Source organism: Accipiter gentilis, chromosome 8, assembly GCF_929443795.1.
Source record: "Accipiter gentilis chromosome 8, bAccGen1.1, whole genome shotgun sequence".
In the NCBI taxonomy this organism is placed as follows: domain Eukaryota; kingdom Metazoa; phylum Chordata; class Aves; order Accipitriformes; family Accipitridae; genus Astur; species Astur gentilis.
In genome coordinates, this window is record NC_064887.1 from 23,933,613 (window position 1) to 23,958,774 (window position 25,162).

Below are 25,162 nucleotides of genomic sequence, written 5' to 3' on the forward strand. Positions count from 1 at the left end.
TACTTGCTCATTATTACCTGCGGGCTTTAATTCTTGTCTCAGTATGCCACCAAAGCCGGCCTATTTCAGGACACAATTGCTAATAAAAATAGCAGTAAGATCAACATAGAATGGATAAAATGCAGGAACAACCATTCCAATAGATAAAATGTAAACACATTTACAATATGTAAATACGTTTACAAAAATGGATAAAATGTGGAGAAAATGTAAACACAATCATCCAATAATAAAAAGAAAAACATTGACAAATTCCAAGACAGAACATGGGCTAAGCTGCAAACAAAGCACAGCAAAATGGGAAACGCCAGGAAAAATTGAGCTCAAATCACTGGGTCGGTTGAGGGATCTTTCGCTTCCACAGCTGGGCTCCTTCATGCCATTTTCATTTATCCAAGCATTCCTGCAGCATAAAGAGAAGAAAGGGGAAAAGGCGTGATGACCAAGCCTGACACATCGCAGTGGTTCCTCAGAGCAGTGGACAGGCAATTTCAGCAAAGCTGCCTCCTCCTACAGCCCCTCTGTGTCCTTGGCACCAAGCACTTACGTTTACATGAAGGATACTTAATCACTCCATCCAGGCATTCTGCTCTAAAATACTCAGGCCGTGAAACTTGACGGTAGAACCATCTGCATTCAAAGAAAACATACTCTCCAGAGCGATAGGTGGAAGAGCTCAACCGGCTTGATGACTGTAGTTGAATGTTGTTCCTTTCCATAATCTTCGCGTGCACTGTACAGTTCTCTGCAAAAAGTACTTTCATTATTTGCCTGTAGACCTCACACAGGGCAACTGATGCGCTGAAACTCTTGGTACCGGCTGAGAGCCCTTACCCCAGCAGTCTTTCCAGCTCAGGTATGCCAGTTAATGGCTTTTTGGGGGCTCTGCCCCTCACCACCCGCAGCTCCCAGGATGCTCCCACACCCTGGCTCCTCCCCAGGTGCTCCCCCAGGAAAGCTAAAGGCTTTCCCCTCGGCTTCAGCACTAAAAATGCAACAACAGAGCGGCTAAGCTGTGGCCAAACTGGAGATCACTTACTTCCTGGCTTGCACCATGGATATTCTAATGTCCCCTCCACGCACTGTGCTCTGAAGGGAGAAGATGCTGGGTCTGCCAAATATCCTATTTTACACCGGAATTCAATAAAGTCACCTGATCTGGAATACAGCTTTCTTCTTCCTATGATCCATTTCAGCTCAATATTGTTTCTGCCCATGTCTTCTTCAGATGCTGTACAGGCCACTTGGAAAAAGGCCAAGAGAAGAGTGTCATCACTTCACACAGATGCACCACAGGTAACTTTTTTTCCCTAGATCCTACAGAAGTTCTTTGCATCACAAGTGCTTCCAGCTACTTGCTCTGACCCTCTGTTACTTGCAACAGGAAAGACATTCACATCCAAGCTAGAGGGAAAAAAGCCCACAGCTGAGATCCCACGCACAGCTAGGGAGAAGCTTTCTCGCTCTGACAGCCATGCAGGGCAAGATCGAAGCATGGATGGGGAAGTTGCCAGGCACCAATGAACTTCCCCATGTCTTTTTTGAGATCCCTTCTTCCCTTCTGCTCAGGACATCTCTAAATTTGATTCCTCACGGCCACATCACGGATGCACCCCTGGATTTCCCCAGCACTGCCACACACTCAGACCCATCCTCCCCACTCCCAGCCTGCTGACTCTAGCAGTGTTGCCAACTCGGGAGCACGCGGGAGCCCTGCACGGTGATGGAGATCCCCTCACACAGTGGGGCTCAGTCAAACTCCCCTCCTCCCGAACCCGTTGTGGTGGTGAGAGACAGCAGGCAGCAGAGGGGACTACATGAGCCAACTTCAAGAAGAAACTCCTTCTGGGCAAAAGAAGGACTCACTGCCGTTCTGCCCTGCCGGCATCACAGCCCCAGCACAAGGGCTGCTGTGCAAGTCATGCCCTTGGGATCTGAGAAAAAGACAACAGGAGCAGTCACGTGGTCTTTGGCCACCCAGCACATGCTTCAACCTACCTAGGCAAACCGGGGGGCTTGTCCACTGCCCATCAGTACAGGTGATATACCGAGATCCTTCCAGGACGTAGAGACTTGGGCATTTGTACTCCAGAGTTGTACCTTGTCGATATTCTTGCATGGGGAAGGAAAGAAGGTCTCCGTTTTCAATAACTGGAGGCGGGCCACATTTTCCACCTTTCCCTGGAAGAAAATTCCCAATCAGAGAAAGCCACAAGAGTGTAATTGCAACAGAGGCCTGGCCACAAATACTGCTGGACAGTACGTTGGCACTACTCTGAGACAGCTGGAGGAAAGCAGAGAGAAAAACCATATACCTGGCAGGTGAAAAAGAGCAAGAGTTTCTCATTTCTCCAGTGCTGGGACTCATAGCTGCCAGTTCACCTCATTTGCCCACAGCTGAAGCACTTGCAGCTGCCTGCAGGACTTCCCCTCATCCCACACAATGGTGTAGCATTTGGCACAGCTCTTTCTGCAGAAGAGCCTGACACCCACCTCCTCCCTGTGCTGCCTTGGCAGTGAGAAAAGTGGATCCAAATGCAAACAGTAACAACTGCCACTGAACTGCACCACTGCAGTCACTAATGGGACAGCCCTTGGGCTCTGTGGGCCACTTAGGGCCACCGGGGAGTTCACTCATGCCAATCCTGAAGCACTGCTGCCTCACGGATTTTTATAACTATTCAAGCACCACACTGCTGCCAAGTCCGGCCTTCCAACGGACCTTGCATTGGGAAATCTTCAGAGAAGACCCAGGTCTCTTGGTACCAGCAGTGGGCCTCCTTGCACTTGGCATTCTGTTCTGGAGCCACAGCATGGAGCCTCGTCTTAATTCATCTGCTGTTTCTGCACCCCTTTCAGCTCCCAGCTGGGTGGCGTTTGAGTCAAATGCTGCTGCATTGGTTCACGTGCTGAAACTTTCTGGATGTCTAACAAAAACAAATGGGGCTGTTCAGGGCACTCATGAAATCCCAGGAGGCATCAACACAGTACCTAGGTATTGGCTCACACATCAAATTCTACCCTCAGTTGATTTAACAGTTGCTTTGACTCCATGGCATGCAATACAGCAATGCATCGTCTGCATTATCTGGATGTCAACTGGCAGGGAAGCTGTGGGCTCTGCTCTCCAACACTGACAGCAAAATTTCTCACTCTCTTCTCATCAGGCAGGCACCAAAAGTAGATTCTAAGAAGTCCAAGGGCTGCGACTCAAAATTAGACCTGGCCAGCAACTGCTCTCAGCCTCAGGGTGGTTTTCCAGATGTGGCCCTCTCAAGTGAAGCCACCTGGGTCACTCAGCTGCTAAACTCACCTGAGCAGATACCTGGGAAAATGGCTTTTTCCTGAGTGTGCCAGATACCTTGCGTTTGTGCACAGTCATGAGACTGGAATTTGGAGAAGCAAATGCCACTGAGTCAGCTTCATGACAGTCTCACTGACAGGCGACTGTATGAAGAGAGAGAAATTACCTTTGCACTTTGGCAGCACTGTCCAGGTCCCATTCCGACACGTGACGGTGGCAGTCCCAGTCATCTCAAAACCTTGCCAGCACTGATAGCGAGCACTCTCCGCAGGCAAATACCTTGACTTTTTAACACCTTGAACTTTACCACCAGCAATTTCTGGAGGAGGTTCACACGTCACGTCTGAAAAGAGACACTGCTGCAGTCAGGTTTGCAGTCCTTGAGGTGTTCCCCTATACAACAGACAGTTAAAGACATCAACCTTGCTACAATTTCTGTCCAGATTTTCTGCCTCAGGTGGGTCACAGCTCCAAGAGTTCACCACGGAGAAAAAACCAAGTGTGACAGTGGCAGCAGAACACTCTTTCTGGGACTCTCAGGAGATGGTAGGGTCAATGAGAGCTTCTAGAAAAAGCCAGCATTTTTGTGGCTACACCTCATGGCACAAGAAGCCACACCAGCCTTCCTGTGTGCCCATGTCCCTCACTGGGGAGCCCTGGCATTCCTGGAAGTCACAGGGCCAGCAGCCAAGCTGGTGCTCTGCTGAACCACAGAGCTCCAGAGGAGCTTATCAGCCAGCACTGCTCAGGGACAGGTGAGTGCAGTCAGCTCCATGGAGGTGTGAGAAAGCCAAGTAGCACTTGTTCGCCTGGCAGCCACAGACTTGGGCAGGGGACAGGAGCACAGTTCCCGACAGTTCCTTGTCACAGGAATGCTCTTCCCACTTCCATAGCCAGAGCAGATCTTACGTGGTTGAGATCTGAGTCTCTGCTGGGGTCTGCATTGGTCAGAGTGGAGCCCTGGAGAAGAACGGCTCTTTCTCTCCCCTACTGCTTCTTCCATTCAGGCACTCCCTGACAGGTTTGAACAGAACAGAGCAGCCCTTACGTGTCTTTCTAGTGAAGGTCGCTGACATGGCAGACTCTGGGGAAATGCCAGTATCGTGCAGGAGAATGACAGAGCAGCACATTTTAGGCCCTGCTTCTTCAAGACATTTTTGCTGTTGATGAAAATATCCCCGGCATTTCTAGAAGCATCCAGCTAAATCAAAGTGCTGGCGCAAGGAAGCAATAGCAAGCACAAAGTTGGGGTGCACAAAGAAAACAGAAGTAGAAAAGGTAAAGTCTTTAGCGTGTTTAGGTAAACAAACAGTCCCCTCTATGCTAACAGGCAAGATGAAAGCATACATTCCTACCTCTGCAAGTTGGTGCTTGTGACCATTCTCCATTCGTACAAGTGACATAATTTCCACCCATCAGTTGAAAATTGCTTTCACACTCATACTGCACTCTGGCACCGGGCAGATACCTCTCCTGTTGAGTGCTTGTAACATAAGCATTGGGAATTTCAGGTGCGGGTCCACAGCTAACATCTGAAAAGAGAAGGGCATTTAAGAACAGTAGTGCAGCGATATGACAATCACAGAACATTGCACTCCGGAGCACCAGTGCTCCTGAGGAGCAAAACCGGTTTGCGTTATGCAGATCATTTTCTGCAGGCAGAAAAGGATGATATTATGGTCTTTATTCTGCAATGCTTCACCACACATTATTATTTTTTTTTGCCTAGAGTGACTAAAAAGAGAAAAGGAGTTGCAGAGATCAGCCCAATGTGCAGATTGGTGCTCTACAGCTTAGTGTGCCAAAGGGCTGGAGAGTGAAATGATTTCTTTGCTATTTGGAGGCCACTTTCAGCAACCAACATTCTAAGTGACGTGAAAACAAGATCTATTACCCCACCAGTTATCTCCCCCTCTGCAGCCAGCATCCATTCCTCCATAACGCTCGGCCTGCTTGATTTCAGCAGAGAGCTACGTTTCGTTTCAGCTACTAGCTTCAGCCCACAGGGGAAACCATTTCCTTGCTGACCTATCCTGCTTGTTGTTTCTCAGGAGCCAGAAAAATAGGTGTTGGAGCAGTCTATTCAAAGCAAGCCACCTCCTCGCTCTCTTGGCCTGACTCACCTGCGTGCCTGAGCTGACATTACTTTAATTCATAACACGAGACTAAGAAGGGTCACAGACTACTTAGAGGTAGAACCTATACCTTCACAGAAGGGCGGTGCTGTCCAATTTCCTTCTCTGCAAATAATTTCGGGGGAACCAACAGTCAGGAACCCTGCATCACACCGGTAGCGAATTGTTTCACCAGGCTCATAAATTTCCCTGTTTCTGCCTTCAGTTTGAGCATTGGCAACTTTTGGAACACTTCCACATGGCATTTCTGAAAAGATACAGAAAGTCAATGCTTGTGCTAATCTGACACACGCACAGTGAGTGTAGTGTTTCTACCAAACAGATGCTGCAGGCAGCTTTTTGTAACATTAGCATTGTCATCCGCTGACAGTGGATTATCTATAAAAGGTAGCATATGGAAAATTAAATTAGTCATTCCCCTAAATAGGCATGGACTTCATCACTGAAATATATAGATCCTGTTTCTAAACATGCCAGAAAATTTTAATAAAGGCTTCTGACCTTGTCGTGGTTTAACCCCAGCCAGCAACTAAGCACCACGCAGCCGCTCACTCACTTCCCCCCCACCCAGTGGGATGGGGGAGAAAATTGGGAAAAGAAGTAAAACTCATGGGTTGAGATAAGAACGGTTTAATAGAACAGAAAAGAAGAAACTAATAGTGATAACGGTAACAGTAACAAAATGGCAATAGTAATAATAAGAGGATTGGAATATACAAATGATGCACAATGCAATTGCTCAGCACGTGCCAACCGACACCCAGTTAGTCCCCCAGCGGCGATCCCTCCCACCCCCACTCCCCCAGTTTATATACTAGATGTGATGTCACATGGTATGGAATACCCCTTTGGCCACTTTGGGTCAGCTGCCCTGGCTGTGTCCCCTCCCAACTTCTTGTGCCCCTCCAGCCTTCTTGCTGGCTGGGCATCTGTCGTGATTTGAAGCTGAAAAATCCTTGACTTTAGACTAAACATTACTTAGCAACAACTGAAAACATCAGTGTTATCAATACCTTATACCTAACTCAAAAACATAGCACTGTGCCAGCTAGGAAGACAAATAACTCTATCCCAGCTCAAACCAGGACAGACCTTTACTACACCGAGGTGGTTTCCATCACTGAAGCATCAAAGCAACTCCTCGTCACTAGTGGGCTACGTAGAAAAAAGATCCTTGGATTATGAGGATGTGCCCAGGACTCACATGGCAGAGCTATGAACCGAACAAAGATTGCAAGAATACAAAGGAATATTTAAAAACTAGACTGCATTCAAAAAGTCAGTCTTGCATCCAATCAGGATTGCTCTGAAGACATCCATGAGGGATGATAAGATTCCACAGCAAATTATGGAGTTCCTGGCTCTTACTAGTCCACCTCCAGTTTAAAATTCTTTCCATTTCATTCCTGAATGCACTTCAGAAAAAGTATTTTTTGACATTACCCAAGCATGTAGGAGCTGAAGTCCAGTTTCCCATGGAACAAGTTATTTCTGATGGTCCATCTAAGATGTATCCAGGACGAGAAACATACTTAACTCTAGCACCAGCCAGATAAATTGTTTTCCCTTCTTTTTTAATTTTTGCGTTTCGATTTTCCAGCCTGGGAACATCAGCACATTCTATGGGTTGTGGTGGCAAACACGGTCTTTCTAAAAAATACAGAAAACACAGATAAATAATACTGCAAGACTATTAATATTCCAACGATATGTACCGTCTAAAACTGAAAAGAAAAAAAATGTAATCATCCAAATATAAATTAAATGGCTTAAAGGAAGATGAAGAAATCTCTAAGACACATGAACCAAATCTTCTCTCCTCTTTCTGTCCTACATGGGGTTTCCTTCTTTTGCTTTGAACCAAATTAAAGCTATTTTCTAGTTCATACCAACGAGACACTGTTACAGCTTAGCATCAAGAACCAGGAAAATTTCATAGGCAGAGAAATAGAAGAGACATTACCTTGTTCTGAGATACTGAAAGTGAGTGTCTAGAATATTAGCTATTAAATTTTTCCACCATTAATAAAGTTGTACCAATGTCCCAAGGGGTTTTGTGATGACATGATGAAAATGAAAAAGAGAACAGAACTTACGAAGTATTATAATGTACTTCCTGATACATACAATGGATTAAATCTCTATGAAGCCCTCCTGAGTCAGGGCTGGCCCAATGCTTTCTTCTCCTATACTACTGTAGAGTGGGTGGACTTGAATTATATTTTATATGCCTTTTTAGTTATTAGTAAATGAGATTTTATTAGTTGACACATCAATTTGAAAGCATACGTTTGCACTGAATTCCACAATACAAGAGATCTAATTACAGTCAAAGTTGCTGTTTGGTAACTGGGACTGGGAATTTTATTTCAGTAAAAGTTGTTTTATGAACAGCTCAAATATTTTTTTTGTTATTCTTCTCTACGTCTGCCACTTATCAGCAGAAATGGAGACTCACAGGCAACGCAGAGGAAGAGAAACCACGTGGCATCAGAATTTTGCAGCTTCAAACTACAGAAATGGTTGGCCCGTTGTACACATCAGTCACCAGCTGGCATCTCATTTTTCCTGTACTCAGCTATCTCCTATTCATTTCTGAAAACACTTTTTTCTACCTCTTAATGCACTTCTGCTTACAAGATATCACCTGCATCGGTAATATTTTAACAATGATTACAGATTCCTCAGCATTTCTTAGAGAAGATGGCCTGAGTTATGTCATACCATTTATACTCCTAATACAGGAACAAGCCACAAAAAGCAAAGGAGAAAAATCAGGAAAGAATAAAAAAAAGAAAAAAACCCAAAGATTGCTACTACTACAACTAAATCATAAATAAGACTGATTTTTTTTCACCAGGATAGTATTAAAGGCCCCCAGTCAAAACTGAGACTCCATTCTGCAATATACTAAACAAACAAATAAACACGCAGCTCTTGAGAGACTATCTGAAAGCTTCATATGACTTCTTAGATAAGTCTGCGTAAATAAAAAGAGCGACAGTCCGGCAGCTGGTTAACTGCACTTTCTTTAGCAACTTGCGTTCTATTGCTTTTCTGCAGTTACCTGTTCACGATAATCTTAACATAAATAATGTCATCCTCTGGCTAATGATGACTGCAAATGGACAACACAGAAATTCATAATAAAATAAATAGGAAAAAATAATCCACTACTGACCCACACAGTAAGGTGGTGATTGCCATTTCCCTTCTATACATGTTATTTCATTCACACCGATGAGCTGGAAATTCTTCAGACATGAAAAAGCTATTTTACTCCCATGCTTGTTATTTCTTCCAACTGTTATCTGTTGAGCACCAGGCAGCTGAGGTGGAGGTGGGCACGTACTCTCCTCAGCTAAGGACACATACTCATGTTATAACAGAACATAAGATAAAGCGTAACAGTTCATCACAGATTACAACACAACCAACGAAGAAAACACTCGTGTTCATCAGATAATTCTTCAGTAGCTATCTCAAGCTTTAATTAATATTACAATCATTTTGTTCTGCTTCAGAAACACCAGAGCTGCCTTCAGATGCTCACACACTTTCAAACTCATAGAAAAGAGAGACACAGTTGCCTACACCAATCTAAGCTGGAGCTTCTTGTAGTCCCTCCTTTCCCTTCCACATAGCTGCACGCTCCTGTGTGCTTTCCCATTCCTCTCTCTCTGGTGAACTACTTTAGGAAAACTGGACCAACTTCTGGGGTTCTTGTTTTGTTTTGTTGTTGTTTTTTTTCTTCAGACCACCAGTTTCTGGTGATAACAGAAGTAAATGAGAATCACAAAAGGAAACAAAGAAATAAACTTCAATTTTGCCACTCAAGGAATGAAGGGCTGCTCCTGCCAAAGGAAAGAAAAAAGGAGGGAAGGAGGTACATCTAGGAAGGAGAAGACATCCAGAGCTTGGTTTGTGGCTTCTAGTGGTTCCAGAAAACCGAGAAGGTAGGGACACTTGGTTTTGAAAGGGAGCGCTCCCTCGAGTGACTGCCACTCTGTGTACTTCTCCCACTGCCATGCACCATCTCCCAAGAATCTGGCATAATCAAAGCAGGCAACGAGGCGACGATTGTTTTACAATCATGCCTTCTACAGGCAATATCCTGCTCCGCTATACATAAAGGCAGTCTTACAAGCATCCAGCCTTTGGTGTGTATTACATAAAGGGCAGTGTCCTCTAGGTCTGTGCTTTTGAATAGGCCAACACAGCTTTTTTTCTTACTGTTTCACTAGGAAGCGATTGGAAAAAACAGAAGTGGGGGAAAAAAAAAAAAAGAAAAAAGAAAAATCAGGAATAGAAAAGCTTTGAAAGTTTACAGGAAATAAAGGAACTTTGGCTGGAGCTTGAGCTATAAGCTACTCTCATTTGCACCATGGTAAAGCCCTTTTGAAGAACCGAGCTTAGGTTTATCATTGCATCTTCTCCTCAAATCAGAAGTGGCAGTGACAACTCTTCCAATTGTCAGGGTAGAGATTATTAAGTCTGCCTCACTAAAACAGTGCGTCTCTAAACCTAGTTAACTGTTCAAATGATTCCCATAATTATTCATGACTATCCTTCAGCATATAATCGAGTAAGCATATATATAAGCATGTAAGTGTTTCTATTTCAGACTAGCGACACAGCAATACTAAGAAACTTCAATAATGACCATTTATCATTCCTACATAAAAAAAAGAAATTGTATGCAAATCTAAAAACCATACCTGTACATTCAATCTCTGGTGACCATTTTCCAGACACACAAGTTGCCTGTTTAATTCTTTTGTCAGCTGATATACATATATAATGTATAACTCCATGGAACCTAGTTTCCCTTCCTGGCTTGGGAAGAGGACCATTGTGCACAAGCTCAACATTCATTGGAAGTACACACTGAGGAGATGGATCTGAAAAAAATCAACAAAAAGACCTGAAAAAAAGATTTTGTTTAGATAATATGTACGTACGCATTCATTGATGAATAGGTCATCCGTTTCCTAATGCATGTCTATGTGAAAGTGTTTTTTTACTTACTGTAGTTTGAAGTAACTCCTGATTCCTATATTACAGAAACAGAATGATTTTTTTTTTTTTGCTGAGTGTAGTAAATAATATAAAAACTTAACATTCTTTTCTTCCCTAAAACTATAAAAAGGTAGCAAGATGAGCAAGAAGAGGAACCTTCTTTTGCTTGTAGAAACAGGTCCATAAAGGAAGTACTACTCCACACACTGAAATATGCATCAGGTATCAGTCTCCTATGGAATTGTATTTAAGTCATAACCAGGTCTTGTGTCCTTGACTGGTGATTCTGAGACTCAGAATACAGGCTACTTGTGAAAGCTAAGCAGGCTGTGTTTTGTGCCAGATTCAATCCTCAAAGGTACGGTGTACTCAAATCACTGAAGAATATAAAATCACTTCTGAAGAAAGGGGGAACCAGGAAATGGATGTCTATTATAAATTGTGTCCTGTTAAAGATAAGTGAAGTGCTGGAGTAATTTATCCCAGACAAGAATCCGTCTTGTCCAGTGTCACTTTTGTCTTAAATTACTGTCTCCAATGTAATTTTTTTTTTTCTTTTTATTAGGAAAAGGCTTTGGTTTGTATCTTTTTGAAAGACATTACTTTCATTCAATTTATGCACTGCAAAACCAAATGGGAAGATGAGAAAAAAGAGAAAACTACTGATCAGAAATGGAATGGACTAATGCACATAAAAATGGTGAGGATGGGGTAAGCCTAGTACCTTGTAGCTATTAGTATTATCTTTAATTCCCAGTAGGATTTTAAAAAAGCGAAGTAGTATACAGAGACATAAAACTACAAGTAATTAGTGCAACAGGCTCACTACTTTATTGCAGATATATCCCAAGGCTTCTGAAGGGTCATCACCAGGGAGGAACACCAGAAAAATGGGTAAAAGGCACCGTACACCAAAGATGTATCCCCATGCTTGATTTTGCCCACGGTGCAAGCGTCTGTTTCCTTCCCCAAACCTACTCAGAGCGCTTACAAACTTCTAGGTGCAGAGTCTTTCCAGGACAAAGGACATGTTCACATTTAAAAGAGGAAAAAAACCCACCAAACCTTCATTGAGATCCATGAAACTATCGTATCTCTGGCTACATATTGACTGCTGAAGTCCTTGAGATTTTGAATAGAACTATGTTACACTTATATCTGAAACATCATGAAAATGTTATGCAAATAGATTACCGGCACAAACGGGTAAAGGTTTCCATTCCCCATTAAGACATTTTATTTTCATTTCCTTAGAATTGCCAGAGCCTTGTTTACATCCACAAATCACTTCATCACCGTGCGAAAACTGGGTCTGGTCTTCCTGATGAAGAACAACATTCGGAATAGAGGAAGGTGATCCACATGGCATTTTGTCTTCTGTTGAAAAGAGCAGAAGTATTCCACAATAATATTGGAGTCCTATAGGAATAGCTGAAAGAACTTAAATAAAAATAACTATATTTGCATTTGGTGAGTCAAACCTACTCCCATTAACTGTAACAACTAAATTTCAACACAGCTGGAGTACGTATATCTTTTAGTCAGTTTACTAAATCCCTCTCCTGTCTTTTCCCTTCCTTTTCCGTCACTGTGGTAACTCCACAGCATGCTCCACAAGTAGTTTCAGCTAACATTACTTTCCCAAACTGTTTTTCATTGGCACATAAACCCTAAAGCTTAAGAAAAACTTCAATTAATCCAACTTGCCTGGATCCCTGAGTAGGATCAATCCAACTCACCCGGATCCCTGATTCTCATCAGTCAAAATTATATTTGATCATATGTCTACACATTTGTAATGTGTACTTTCAGTTAGCATTATTACAAGAACTGAAAATGATTGTACCATCACTTAGAGGGCTGCAGCACTGTCACCTCTGTGTGACAACAGCAGTTCCTGCTTTGGGCTGTCACTATTGTAGTGGTAGTGACAACAAAGGGTAATGGCTTGCAGAGGAGTGCAGCATGTGAGTAGCCTTTTTTGAAGGAGGAAAAAAGGCATGTAAGGGGAATAAGGGCATACAGCCTGCTCTTAATGTGGGAGTGGGAAGACCCATGATAAACTCAAAGACTGAATTTGAACAATGCTGCACTCAAGTTTGGACCACTCTTCTTTCAAGCCTGCGCACTGAAACTGTTTCCACTGGAGCAAGGATTGAAAAGATGCAAGCTCCATGCTGTACATTTTTAAACCATCAGCATTGTTTGCGGAAGACGTGTCAGAATGTATTACGTATAGGGACAGAGTAAACCAGTCTGTAAAAACCCCACCACTTACTGGTTCTGTTATTAGATCATCCTGCACCATAAGAACACCAATGCCAGCTGGCTCTAAGATGGACCCGCTGTCGGCCAAGGCTGAGCCAACCAGCGATAGTGGTAGCGCCTCTGGGATAACATATTTAAGAAGGAAAAAAGTTGCTGGGACAGACAGAGACGGCAGCCGGAGAGAGGAGTGAGAACGTGTAAGAGAAACAACCCTGCAGACCCCAAGGTCAGTGAAGAAGGAGGGGGAGGAGACGCTCCGGGTGCCAGAGCAGAGATTCCCCTGCAGCCCGTGGGGAAGACCACGGTGAGGCAGGCTGTCCCCCTGCAGCCCATGGATGGAGGTCCACGGTGGAGCAGATATCCACCTGCAGCCCGGGGAGGACCCCACACCGGAGCAGGTGGATGCCCAAAGGAGGCTGTGACCCTGTGGGAAGCCCGCGCTGGAGCAGGCTCCTGGCAGGACCTGCGGATCTCTGGAGAGAGGAGCCCACGGAGCAGGTTTTCTGGCAGGACTTGTGACCCCGCGGGGGACCCACGCTGGAGCAGTGTGCTCCTGAAGGACTGCACCCTGTGGAAGGGACCCATGCTGGAGCAGTTCGTGAAGAACTGCAGCCCGTGGGAAGGACCCACGTTGGAGAAGTTCGTGGAGGACTGTCTCCTGTGGGAGGGACCCCATGCTGGGGCAGGGAAGAGTGTGATGAGTCCTGCCCCTGAGGACGACAGAGAGGCAGAAATAATGTGTGATGAACTGACCGTAACCCCATTCCCCGTCCCCCTGCGCCGCTGGGGGGGGGGGGTTGGTAGAGAATCCGGGAGTGAAGCTGTGCCCGGGAAGAAGGGAGGGGCAGAAGGGAGGTGTTTTGAGATTTGGTTTTATTTCTCATTACCCTACTCTGGTTGACTGGTAATAAATTGAGTTAATTTTCCCCAAGCTGCCCGCAACAGTAATTGGTGAGTGATCTCTCCCTGTCCTTACCTTGACCCACAAGCCCTTGGATATATTTTCTCTCCCCTGTTCAGCTGAGGAGGGGGGAGTGATAGAATGGCTTTGGTGGGCACCTGGCGTCCACCCAGGGTCAACCCACCACACTGTCTCAACAAACAAATAGTAGTTTTGTACAAGCAATTTAAACTCCTGTTGTTGACACTCATACCGTCAGGTTTAAGGTACACTACCTACTGACATGCACAGAAAGTGGGTGCTTTTGCTTAAGCAGGAGACTTGACTGTAGAACTATTCACCATTTCAGCATCAGGAAATAAAAAAAACCACTGTTGGACATGTCTGACTCTAGCCTAGGGAAAGCAGCAACATACGTAATGCATTCATAGTCATCGTGTTTGTAGCCCTGTGTCACAGTAACGTACAGTATTGCCATTGCTAGAAAGAGGCCACAGAGTTTGTACTGAGCTTGCAAGGCCTCAGGATAGAGGCTTATCAGGCTTACTTTGTCAGAACTTGTCCTGACCTGCCTGGAGGCTTGGTCTTACTTATTTTAGATGTAACAGCAATTTTTCCAGTGACCAGGCTATAGCTAATTTATTTTACTTTTGGTTATCTCTGTATGGCACAACCATGGTTTTATATACATAGTAGAAACAAGTTTTTAGTCTCTGTAGAGTGAGTAATTATGACTCTAATATAATGGTGCCGGTGAATACAGGGCTGGTATGATAACAGAGCCCTTGAGAATTGGAGACAAAGGTTGGGTGTGGCAGAGTAGAGGCACCGGATGGTAAGAGACAGGGCACAGCCTGGCACCCCAAGGCTATGAACAGCTCACAAAAGGCCAACTTACACCTGGAGCTGATCAAAACTGGTTTTAGGGATAACACAAAGAACAAGTATCTAACATATTTACAACACGCTAAACATACCTAATTCACAACCTGTAGACCAAACCTAAAAATTACCCCAAGCAGATCCTGTAGGGAGGAAGAGGAAATCATCAGCATCAACATCTTATTCCCCCCAGTGAATGACTTTCTCAAGTCATACTGGTAATGTTCTGTAACTTCCCTCCAAAACACACCAGGCTGAAGACATTGACTTTAGGAGCCAAAGGGGCAGCGGAAGGGTGAGCATAAAACCAGAAAAAGGGGTAGGTAAGAGAAAGTGTCTGTATAACAACTGTAATTCTGTATTATAAATTGTTTGTATTACTTAGATATTCTGTATTATTTATATGTTTAAAATTACTCTTTATATATTACATATTTATTTTATTTTTCTTTCTATAGTAATTTGACCTGGACTCACAACAATTCTTTGATTGGACTGTTGAGATTTCAATTATACTGTTAATAAAGTTTTGGCTTTATATATAGTGTGTGTTTACTTTTAATCCATAACATGATTTTGAATGTAACATATTACACCTGCAAATATGTAATTTTAATTGTGAAAATATCTGTGAAGTATTAGCCTACACTGAATTATAGGCTTCTCACAAGTAAGAGTTATATAGATTACCAATGCAAGAGGGAGGAGACGACCATTGTCCATCAACACATTCTATTTCCTTTGATCCAACCAATTTAAATGCAACGTTGCATTCATAGTGCTCTCTGTCCCCATGCTGATACTGTTCCACAGAGCCACCAGCCATATTTCCATTGGTAATCACAGGTGGAGGTCCACAGCCTCTGGCATTCACTGAAATTAAGAGATCAAATTCATGCTCTGAACTCAGAACTTTTCGCACAGTTATATGTTAAGTGCAACATAAAATAGATTGAATTTGTTGTTTAAAATTAAGAAAAATCAGTAGAACAAGTTAAACAAACAGGTCATTGGTTTATGTCTTTGAATATCTAGATTTACGTTGGGCTGGAGATCACAAACAGATATGCATGACCCTGGCTCACTCTATCTTACTTCCATGCACTGTCAATTGCCTGCTATGATGAAAGAAGTGGTTGATAAAACTAACCCAGTTTTAAAAGGAAAAAAGTTACATGGATGACAACTTCAGTATTCTTTAAAAAAAAAAAAAAAAAAAAAAAAAAGGTGAAAATTCTACAAGCAATAATAACCTATGTTATAAAAACACCCAGCAAGTGACATGTACTGTATATTAAAGGAATTCACTTCTGAGGGAGTGAATGGAACTCCTGTTAAGGGAGCTTAAAATGTCGGTTTAAAACGCAAAAGAGAGTGAGCAAATAGAAGGATGACAGCGTGAAAGACAACAAGGAAACTGATTGAGTGGGAAGAAAGGGAGATGAGAAATACAAGATTTCTTCATTCTCTCAAGCTTCCTCATGAAAGGGCACAGCACCAGGAAAAGAAACTTTTCAGATGCCAGTAAGTTGTGCTCTGTCTTAAAAAGGATGAGAAGAATAGGGGCATATATCTTCTCTTCTGCATAAATTTGTTCATTCTACCGGATGAAGCTGAGGGATTCCACAGGGAAAACCCTTCACTCAGTTACTTTTGCTTGGGTCCAGCTCTGTGTCATGTCCAAACCGTAATTTTTTTCTTCAATATCTTGTGATCAGACAAAGGAACATAGGGTACAACATCTGATGGGTATCAACATTAGGCAGTGGCAAAACTTAGGACATTCAGGATACAGTAAGAGAGGACATTACTCAAATCAATCACTCCTGGCTGCCATACTGCACATTATTTTTGCCTCTTTGAATAATAAATAATTTTTCATACATTACAGACAATAACTTGAGTGAAATTTTGTGAAAGCCATTTACCAGCTCACTTTCAGTTATTGCAGAACTCCAATTGGCATAACTAAAGGTAACAGAAAGTTCAACATTGGAAGTTCAACTGTTCAGAATCTTTCACATGAAATAGCAAACCGCTATGAAATGGTACAAAGAGGATCGGTTCCTGTTCTTTTAGAGATGAAGATAGGATAATTGTTCCTGGGAGCAAGGCTGGCTTGTAGAAGGTGTCCACAGAAGTCTTCAGGACCCAGGCATGCTCATCTATTTCCTACTACAATAAAGTTGACAGAAGAATTACCTTTACACACTGGTGGTGACGGAAACCATCCAAAGTAATAGCACTGAGTAGAGGCAGGTCCCACTCTTACGTAATTGTTTGCACAGGTAAATTTCACAACATCTCCGCTGTGGTATTTGCCCTCCTTGGGAGAAAAATCTCCATTGGGCAATGTCAACATTTCACATTCTATTGCTACAAAGACAAAATATTTTAGCATATAGTGTACACCCTGCAAAAAGTACATGAAATGCTACTAATTAGAACAAAACCAAAGAAAGTCTTAAATAAAAAAGCTTCACAAAGTGTACAATATTCACCAAGACACTGGGGCGTTGGATTCCATTCACCATTTATGCCACACCTTGTGGTACCAGTTGGCATATTATTTGCAGCTTGATATCCCTCCAAACATGCATACTCGATTATATCTTCAGGCATGAACATAGTTTTATTTGCATGGTAATTCAAGATGTCCACATGAGGTGTTTGACATGATTCTGTAGAATAAAACAAAGTTAGTGCATTTTGTGATCCAGAAACACAGCCCTTTGGAAGCATCATTTCTGTGGGTGCTTTAGTGTGTGCTAGCTGACTGAACTACTCAGTATATTTGAAACATTAAAAACTCTGCATTGCCAGAATATGAATGTAAAATATCACATGTAGCATATTCACATAATATCTATTGCATTAATCTTCAGAAATGTCTGTCTAGAAGTAATATCTAGCATAAATATTTCTTGCTTAGATTCAACTCCTTTCCTTCTACTGCATGTCACTATTGGTGTCATAGCAAACAGTTTGCACCCCTGTTCCCCATGGTCATTTGTGAGGCGGTCAGAAAAAAAGCAGCAAAATCCTAGGTGAAGGCAGTCTGAAATAAAAGGACAAGATAAAATATCAGCTCAAGTTGGTCAATATTATGAGTCTCAGTATCATAACACTGGAAGATTAAGTCTCTTCTTTTACTATCCTACACCTTTATTCAGGAGAGGAAGGAACTTCTAAGAGGAGAAAGGCAACAACAGTATGGAGGTATTTTCAGGAAAAAGCATTCTGGTGTTTTTCACAAATGTACTTTTTAACACCAGGGCAGACATATGCATAGTGTTTTTTATGCATAGTGATAACATCTTTCCAAATAATGAATCCCATTTTTCTCTAGTTTGGTTACATTTAAAGAAAGTTCTTGGCAGAATCCCTTGGTTCACAGGCATTTCTTCATAAATCTTCCCTCACATGTGTGAAAGGTGGGAGAATTGGGAGTAAATTTGGGCATATGTACCTTGTATCAGGTAAGAATCACTGGAGAGGTCAGTGATTACCATCTACTTTGTGCTGTGGAGGTCCAAAAAGATAGCTCACCTACAAGACAGTAGATACTTTCCCACCTTACTCACTTCCTTCACCTTTTCTCTCTTTATTTCCTGGAGCCCCAGAAAAGTTAATCTCTGGAGGATCAGTCCTCTGTTTGAGTCTCCCTCTGCCCAGTAAGAAAACTCTACCAATCCAGACAACAAAAAACTGAGTACATAGGACATCATGTCTGTGTCAGTCACAATGATAGGGAGCTCTGAAGCCTTTATGCTACTCACTGATGCACTTTGGAGGTGGAGTCCAGCCATTCTCTTGACACTGTATCACTCCTGTTTCTTGTCCTTCTGGAGTTAAAAAGCCAGTATGACAATTATAGGTGACCTTCTCCTGTAAACGAAATATTTTCTTTCCCAAGGTCAAAAAACCATTGTCAATATTGATATTCTGGCATTTTTCTGAAAGAGACAGACAAAATTTTTTTCCAAGTAAAACACTGCCAAACTACATGCTTATAATACACAGAAGAAGGAGGAGAAATGAAGCAGCAGTAGGATTTAGAACATTTTTAAGAGCACATGAATTTTTGCTTCTGCATTGAGTGCTTTTCCTGGGGGACAATTGGAAAGCGTGAAGTCAAATTTCACAGTCACCAACTCATGCGGCACAAACAGGCATGGACAGGGGTTTCATTTGCAGCAATCCTGCAAGCTTCCAAAATTTTATGTCCACATCTGGTGTTCACTAGAAATGAAATTCATGTTGGGCATGCACAGCACTGTGCATGCATAAAGAGGACCTTCTGTCCATATTGCAAGGTAGCACACGCCAGAGATCACCATGGTGTGCAGGTACCACCTCAGTTCTACCAAAGAGAAGTCATTCGGAGTGCACACACTGCAGGGCTAAAGGAAATTTGTAGCAAAGGACCCCTTCTTGCACACTAAAACACTAGTGCAGACAGACCCAATGTTGTAACTGATTTCACATCACTTGGAATACATTAAGCCAGTCTAAATCGATGGAAATCAGTTGTCTTGGTTGGATGTTACGGTCTTGTATACTGAAAGAAAACTTCTGCAGTATGTTAAATTCTTTACTAATAAATCATTCTGTGAAGAAGTTTCTTCATTTTAACAAATTAACTCTACAACAAATAGCAATATTTGCACATTAGGGAGTCAAGTAAATAAAGATACGAAACAGAAAAGACTTTGAGGAACACTAGAGGATGTATTTGAATGTTGGGAGCAGAGTTAATGACACTTCAGTGCAACAGCTTCAAAAGTCTAAATTTCACGTCAAATTTTTTGGTGTTTATACCACTGATGCCCACGACTGCCTAACACTAGGAATCACAAAATTTTATTCTGCTTGCTCATTGCTATATCAAAATCTCAGTGGGTGGCAGTCCAAGACATTCTGTGGTCACTGTCTCTATCAGGGTGGAACGGTGTGTGGATTGTAAGGCTCATAGTTCACAGAGTTTCACCATGTCTAGGGCACACAGGCAACTCATGGTGGGTTACAAAAGCAACCCAGCCTTGAATTGCCTTGAGGCCCTGTCTCTCTGCAGAGACAACTCACGGGGAGCTGTGTAGACAGCTTAGCCCTGGGTTGTCTGATATAAACCTTAAACTAAACAGGGCGGTGGCCGTGCCATTCAAAGAACCAAAACCTGAGCTGAGCCTTGAAATCCCGTAACAAATAGTATGCCCTGAGTCTCAATCCAACCACTATTCAGTTGCCTGAGGAAGCAAGGTAAAAAAACCCCAAAACCTGGAGGGTTTCAGCTTCAGTTTCAAATGACAACCTTGTGTAGTCAAACAGTCACAGACCAGCAAAGTAAAGATAACGGGAAACTCCACTCAGATATACATAATCCATTTAGGCACATATCATGATCCACTCAGACATAGTCATATACACCATTCCACAAGTCAGGGGATAAGAACTCTAAGATTCAGGTTGGAGATGGGGGAGTCACTTCTCCAACTATACAGTTGGCTTGGGAAGGAAACCCTCCCCCCCCCCCCCCCCCCCCGCCTTGATCGGGAGGCCGGTCGAGGTAGCTTCCCTGGGATTGAGAGCCCTTACCTGGAGAGGTAAGTGAATATTGTTTATGCTTTAAGTTTGTAAACGCGTGTGTGCTTGTGGTTGTAATAGTGTACTACTCTTGCCTTAAAACTTGCAGTAGTGCATTCCTCCATTCTGTCTGTAAAACCTGCAATAGTGGCGTGTTAAGGCTATAAGTGAAGTTCAAATAAGTCGTTTGCTTGAACCTTGCAGGTAAGTCTTTTTCCGTCACAAATGGTTTCCTAAAAAAGTATTTTTACAGTCCAAGAAAAGCTAGGTTGAATTATTTTTGTCCATATGAAGTCATTATCTAAAGTATTTAAAGTTCCTGTGAGACATTCTAGCAATTTCAGGCTTGGTACAAGTCAGGAACAAAAGCTGGAAACAGAGTTAGGAGAGGTAACCTTTTCCTATTCCTCCCTCCTCCCAGTATGATGCCAACTGGAAAGGAAGCAAGAGGAACAAGGATCAGGTGACATAGCAAGAGGCTGAACGGAAACAAATTACAGATAGGCTGTGCAAGGGGAATGATCACTATTTATTACATTACTGCACAGCTATGTTATAACAAGATTTCACCACTGAAAATAAAGGGACTGTGACTCCCATCCCAGAGCTTACATTCTAGGAGATCTGAATGAGCCATGCGTGGATGTTTTACAGGGTTTCATTCTGCATGTTTATATAGCGACTGACTTCAGCAGCACACAGGGACATGAGGGCTGCATGAGACACTGAGAGAATGACGGCATTGTGTTTCAGGTGCAGAGCACCTAGACTTAGAGTTACTAAGCAGTAGTGATGGATTAATGTACATGATGTGATGACGGATTTATTGGTTGTAGCTAGAAACCTCAACAAAATATGAGCACACTTACTTTTACGGATACATCTTGGAGGAGGTGACCAGTCATCCTTTGTGCACGTGACTTGCCCATTTTCGTGTTCAGTATAATAGTCATCACTGCAGACATATTTAACTCTTTCACCTTCCTTGTAAACATTCTTATGTCCATATGAGAAATAACCATTTTCCAGCTGTCTGACGTGACATTTTTCTGAAGAAGGAAGGTAAGTATATTTAACCACAGTAATTTGTACAGCAAGAACTGAGGTAAATTTATTCTCAGGAAGACGGTTACTAAAAAATGGGCCTCCAAGTGCCTTTCTGTAGCCTTCTATCCCCAAAAGACATTTGTGTTCAAACCTGAATGAAAGCATGATTTGTTTCACTGCCCTAAGGTTAATGAATCACATGAACAGGAGTGCAAGTCGCTACATGAAGTGCTAAGAAGTGGTCTAGTAAACAGTGTCGCTTACCTAGTGTTCATAAGCAAGTCTGGCTAACTTCAGTGCATCTAGCGTCATGTATACCAGCTCTGGTTTGGTCTGCTATGTCTCTAAAATGTTGATGGCTGCCCTGAGTGATTTTCAGCATTTGCTTCCAGGAGATTTTATCATCTCTGTGCAAATGTATCAGCCTCTCAAACCAGCTCTGGGGATTTTAGCAGCAGCTAAGCACGCTGGCTCTACAACATCCTGTGCCCCCAAGAGCCCAGACACAAGGAAGATGGCTGGAGGAATGCTACAGCTGTGTTACTCGAGTAGCTGGTCCTTTCCTCCAGGCAGGACTCCACTAATTTCCTGCACGGAGCACCACTCCACTGAAGGCAACAGAGAAAGATCAGCCTTTTGTAGTCCACTTCCAAGCCCGACCAGTACGTAGGAACTTTACTGCGACTGAAGATGTGTGTTAGAAGTGGAGGCCTCAGCTCGCTGCTTTAAATATATCTTAAATCTGATTTATTTTAAATCTAAGTCAGTGTATCTGGATCTTTTTCTGATGCCTTGCTCACTTTCAGCTTACTCTAAGAGTGTGCCACCTTCGCAGCTCCAAATGTTATCCAAAGGAACCAGGCAATGGACCTCAGAGAGGAACCTCTAGACAAAGTGCCCAAGCCACGGAAGGAAGAATATATTTACATACAGTAGAAACTCTGTACGTGCAGCTGTGTATGCAGATGAAAGTAGATGCATGCACGTGACCCAGAAGCCAGAGAAGAGAAACATTTCCTATGTATCTCTCAATCTCACAAAGGATTTCAGCAGTAAAGAATCTCCAAAATCCAAAAGTATCATTTCAGCCTTCCTCATTTCAGAGTGTCACTTACCAGCTGACAGTTTGAGCTCTGCAGATAGGATGAAATCTGGGTGCAGTTCCAGGGGTCAACTAAAGCAGTTCTACTTTAACTAACTGCTCTTTGTTCCATCTTGTGCTCCATCAGCACAATTTCTGCTGCACAGACCTTCGATAATTCCAACAGAATTGAGTGTATAATGGAAATGTACTTACTGAGGCATTTTGGCTCTGGATACCAGCCCCTTTCAGAACAGACCATTCGAACCCAGTATTCTCCACTCGGGGTTGTATAACCGTGAATGCAGTGGTAATCAGCATGCTGCCCAAAACTCATCGGGAAGTAATAGTTTTTGTGGTACTCCAGTGTTTCACTTAACTTGCCATTTTCTATGGCTGGGTAGTCACATGGCTTCTCTTGAAATAGAATTTAAGAGCAACAATATCAACACATGCGTGACAAAAAGCTCAGGACACAGATGACACAGATTCAGCTTCACCATCTGTGTGTTTTCTGAAACTGTCAGAATCTAGACTGCACACCTTCGCAGATCCTAAGGAGTGCGGGAGCAATCACACTCTGCTTCTGCTGTCTTTGTCAGTGCTTATACCTATGTGGCTTCCCTCTGATCCCATTGCAACCACAGAAATCTCTTCAATATTCTCACTGGACTCCAAAGGCTGATTCATGAGACCAAATAGTAAGTATTTATTCTATGGTAAGATGACACTGTCTTTGTAGAGCGTCTCGACTAAATTTACTATACTGACCATGATGGGAGCCCAGACAGCTAGCTCAGATATAGACACTGAACTGTGGACTCAAAATTGAGATGACTCCTGTCACCACTTTCCTTGGTAACTTTGGGGATCCTGTACCGAAAGCTCTTCCTGGTTCTTCTCATTTTTATTTTAAAACTGTAGTGTTTTTCTTTTGTTCTCTCAGTTCCTCAAAAGAACTGACCCTTTTCAGGGACAAGTCAAGGATAGAAGGAGGAGATTCCCAGAAGCTTTCATTCAAGTTTACCCAGGGTGTCCTACTTGGCCATAGCAGGTAGGTTCCTTCTGAAGTGCTCTGACCCAGAGCCTACATGCTGGGGCAAGGGAGATCATACACTGGACAGACCATTCAATAATGAGTGAAGTGGTCTCGGAATGATACTGAATTTTAGAACCCACACACATATAAAGGAAAGATTAATACAGATACTAACTGCAATTTTCGGCAATAGTCGAAATCATCTTATCCAAAGGTTCATTTACAAGACTGATTTCATCAGGGTTTCTCTCACATTCTAAGTTTTTCTTTTACTTTCAGTGACTAAAAATCAAAGAGTGCTAGATGATTAAATAAATTTCTAATTTATTTACTTGTTTGTTAATACTGTGTGTACTGGGCAAAACTATTATTGTAGTTATGGGAAGTTTAAGCTAAGAAAGAACTCATCAACAATCATGAATATCTTGTTTTGTTATTTGACAAACATTATAATAGGTAGAATAAAACCGTGGTTGTTTATAATTTACCAACATACAACTGAAAGTAAAAATCTAAAGCTGTGATAACCATAATGAAAGATACCTTCTAACCATTACCTATGTTTTGTTTTGGTTTGGATACTTTAACACTCACTCTGTCCTCTTATCTTGTCTGGCATGCTACTCTTCAGGTGGACCACAAAAATTCCTGACAGGGAGCTGACTATAGTACATTTTAACACATACTTTCACAAATACAGAAATAAATAATACCTGTGTTTATAAACATAATGTAAATGTAGACTATACCATTGTTTTTATAGCTGACTTTTCCAAACCATCAAATTAAGCTTTACATTACAAAGAAGCACGATGATAAAGCAACTCTCATTTCTCATGCTTCTGAAGTTTTTCTCTTTACCTCTTTTTTCACTGAGATATTTCCAACAACTCTACAAGTTGTGTCTTCATTCATGAGAGCTACTTACGGACACAACCCGGATCAGGCACCCAGCCATTCTTGGTGCATTCAGCTGTGCTTTTGCCAGTCAATGTTTTAAAATGATATCCAGGGTTACACTGTATTGTGATTATATCACCTACGATGTAGTTGTCTTCTTGAGGTCTAAAGTTCCCATTGGGAATTCTTGGAGGAGAGCATACAATTTCTAAATAAAAAGAGAAAAACTGGATGCTAATTTGAAGAATATGTTTATATTTGATGCATAAGTTCTTATTTTCATTGTATATTGACCATAACTGCATAAAATAGTTAAAAAAAGATGTTTCTTAGGGCAAAGAAAAGGTTACATTTCTCTCCCACTCTTAGAAATGTACAGTTCTGTAAAAAGAGAGTGACAGCTGTTACTGATGTCATGCTAAATTAGAAGATTAAAACAAAGAGAATGGTTGGAGCAAGAACTAGAGGTGATCAAACTGAATTTGACTAATCTTTTCCAGTAGGTCATTCCACAGCTGGAGCTCAAAATTACCTATGCTGGGCTCACTCACAGCTCTCCTGCGTTGGTTTATGGACACCGTCCCAAAGGACAGGCAGATTCACTGGCAGGTCCTAAATGGAGAAATAACTATACTTAACTAGGAACCAATCATTCAAAGGCTGCGTGATTAAGATTAGGGTCTTGCACGGACACTTGGAAGCATTTCAACAACTGAGAAAGGACGAGAATGCTAGTCTAAAAAGCTCACGATATCTTTATGCTTAGAGAAGCCAGGCAAACATACTATTTATAAACAAAAGCCTGTCTTTTGGGGTTTTTTTTTGTATTCTACTTCCAATTCAGAAAATATCACCAACGCACTCAGGGCTGGGAGGGGATGACTATAAGGTAACTACTGGTTGGTCCTGCTGTGGGGTGAAGGCGGGCAAATCAGCTGTGTGCATGTACTGCTGAATCACCTAGGTTCAGTGATAAGTCAAGCAGGATCTGGAACCACTATCT

General features: G+C 42.4%; 1 protein-coding gene across 1 annotated transcript; it reads right to left on the reverse strand.

Annotated features, from left to right (window-relative positions):
* Positions 1 to 24,479, reverse strand: LOC126041676 (complement factor H-like). Its single transcript, XM_049807711.1, has 18 exons — positions 24,188 to 24,479; positions 22,437 to 22,637; positions 20,962 to 21,141; positions 18,289 to 18,465; positions 17,011 to 17,190; positions 16,712 to 16,885; positions 15,200 to 15,382; positions 11,653 to 11,835; positions 10,158 to 10,340; positions 8,621 to 8,800; positions 6,883 to 7,089; positions 5,510 to 5,686; positions 4,660 to 4,836; positions 3,471 to 3,647; positions 1,999 to 2,181; positions 1,040 to 1,243; positions 548 to 745; positions 1 to 403 (listed from the first exon to the last, which is right to left on the reverse strand). Exons 1-18 carry the CDS (start codon positions 24,462 to 24,464, stop codon positions 390 to 392), a joined length of 3,255 nt encoding a protein of 1,084 aa, XP_049663668.1. The 5' UTR covers positions 24,465 to 24,479; the 3' UTR covers positions 1 to 389.
* Positions 24,480 to 25,162: the final 683 nt, after the last annotated feature.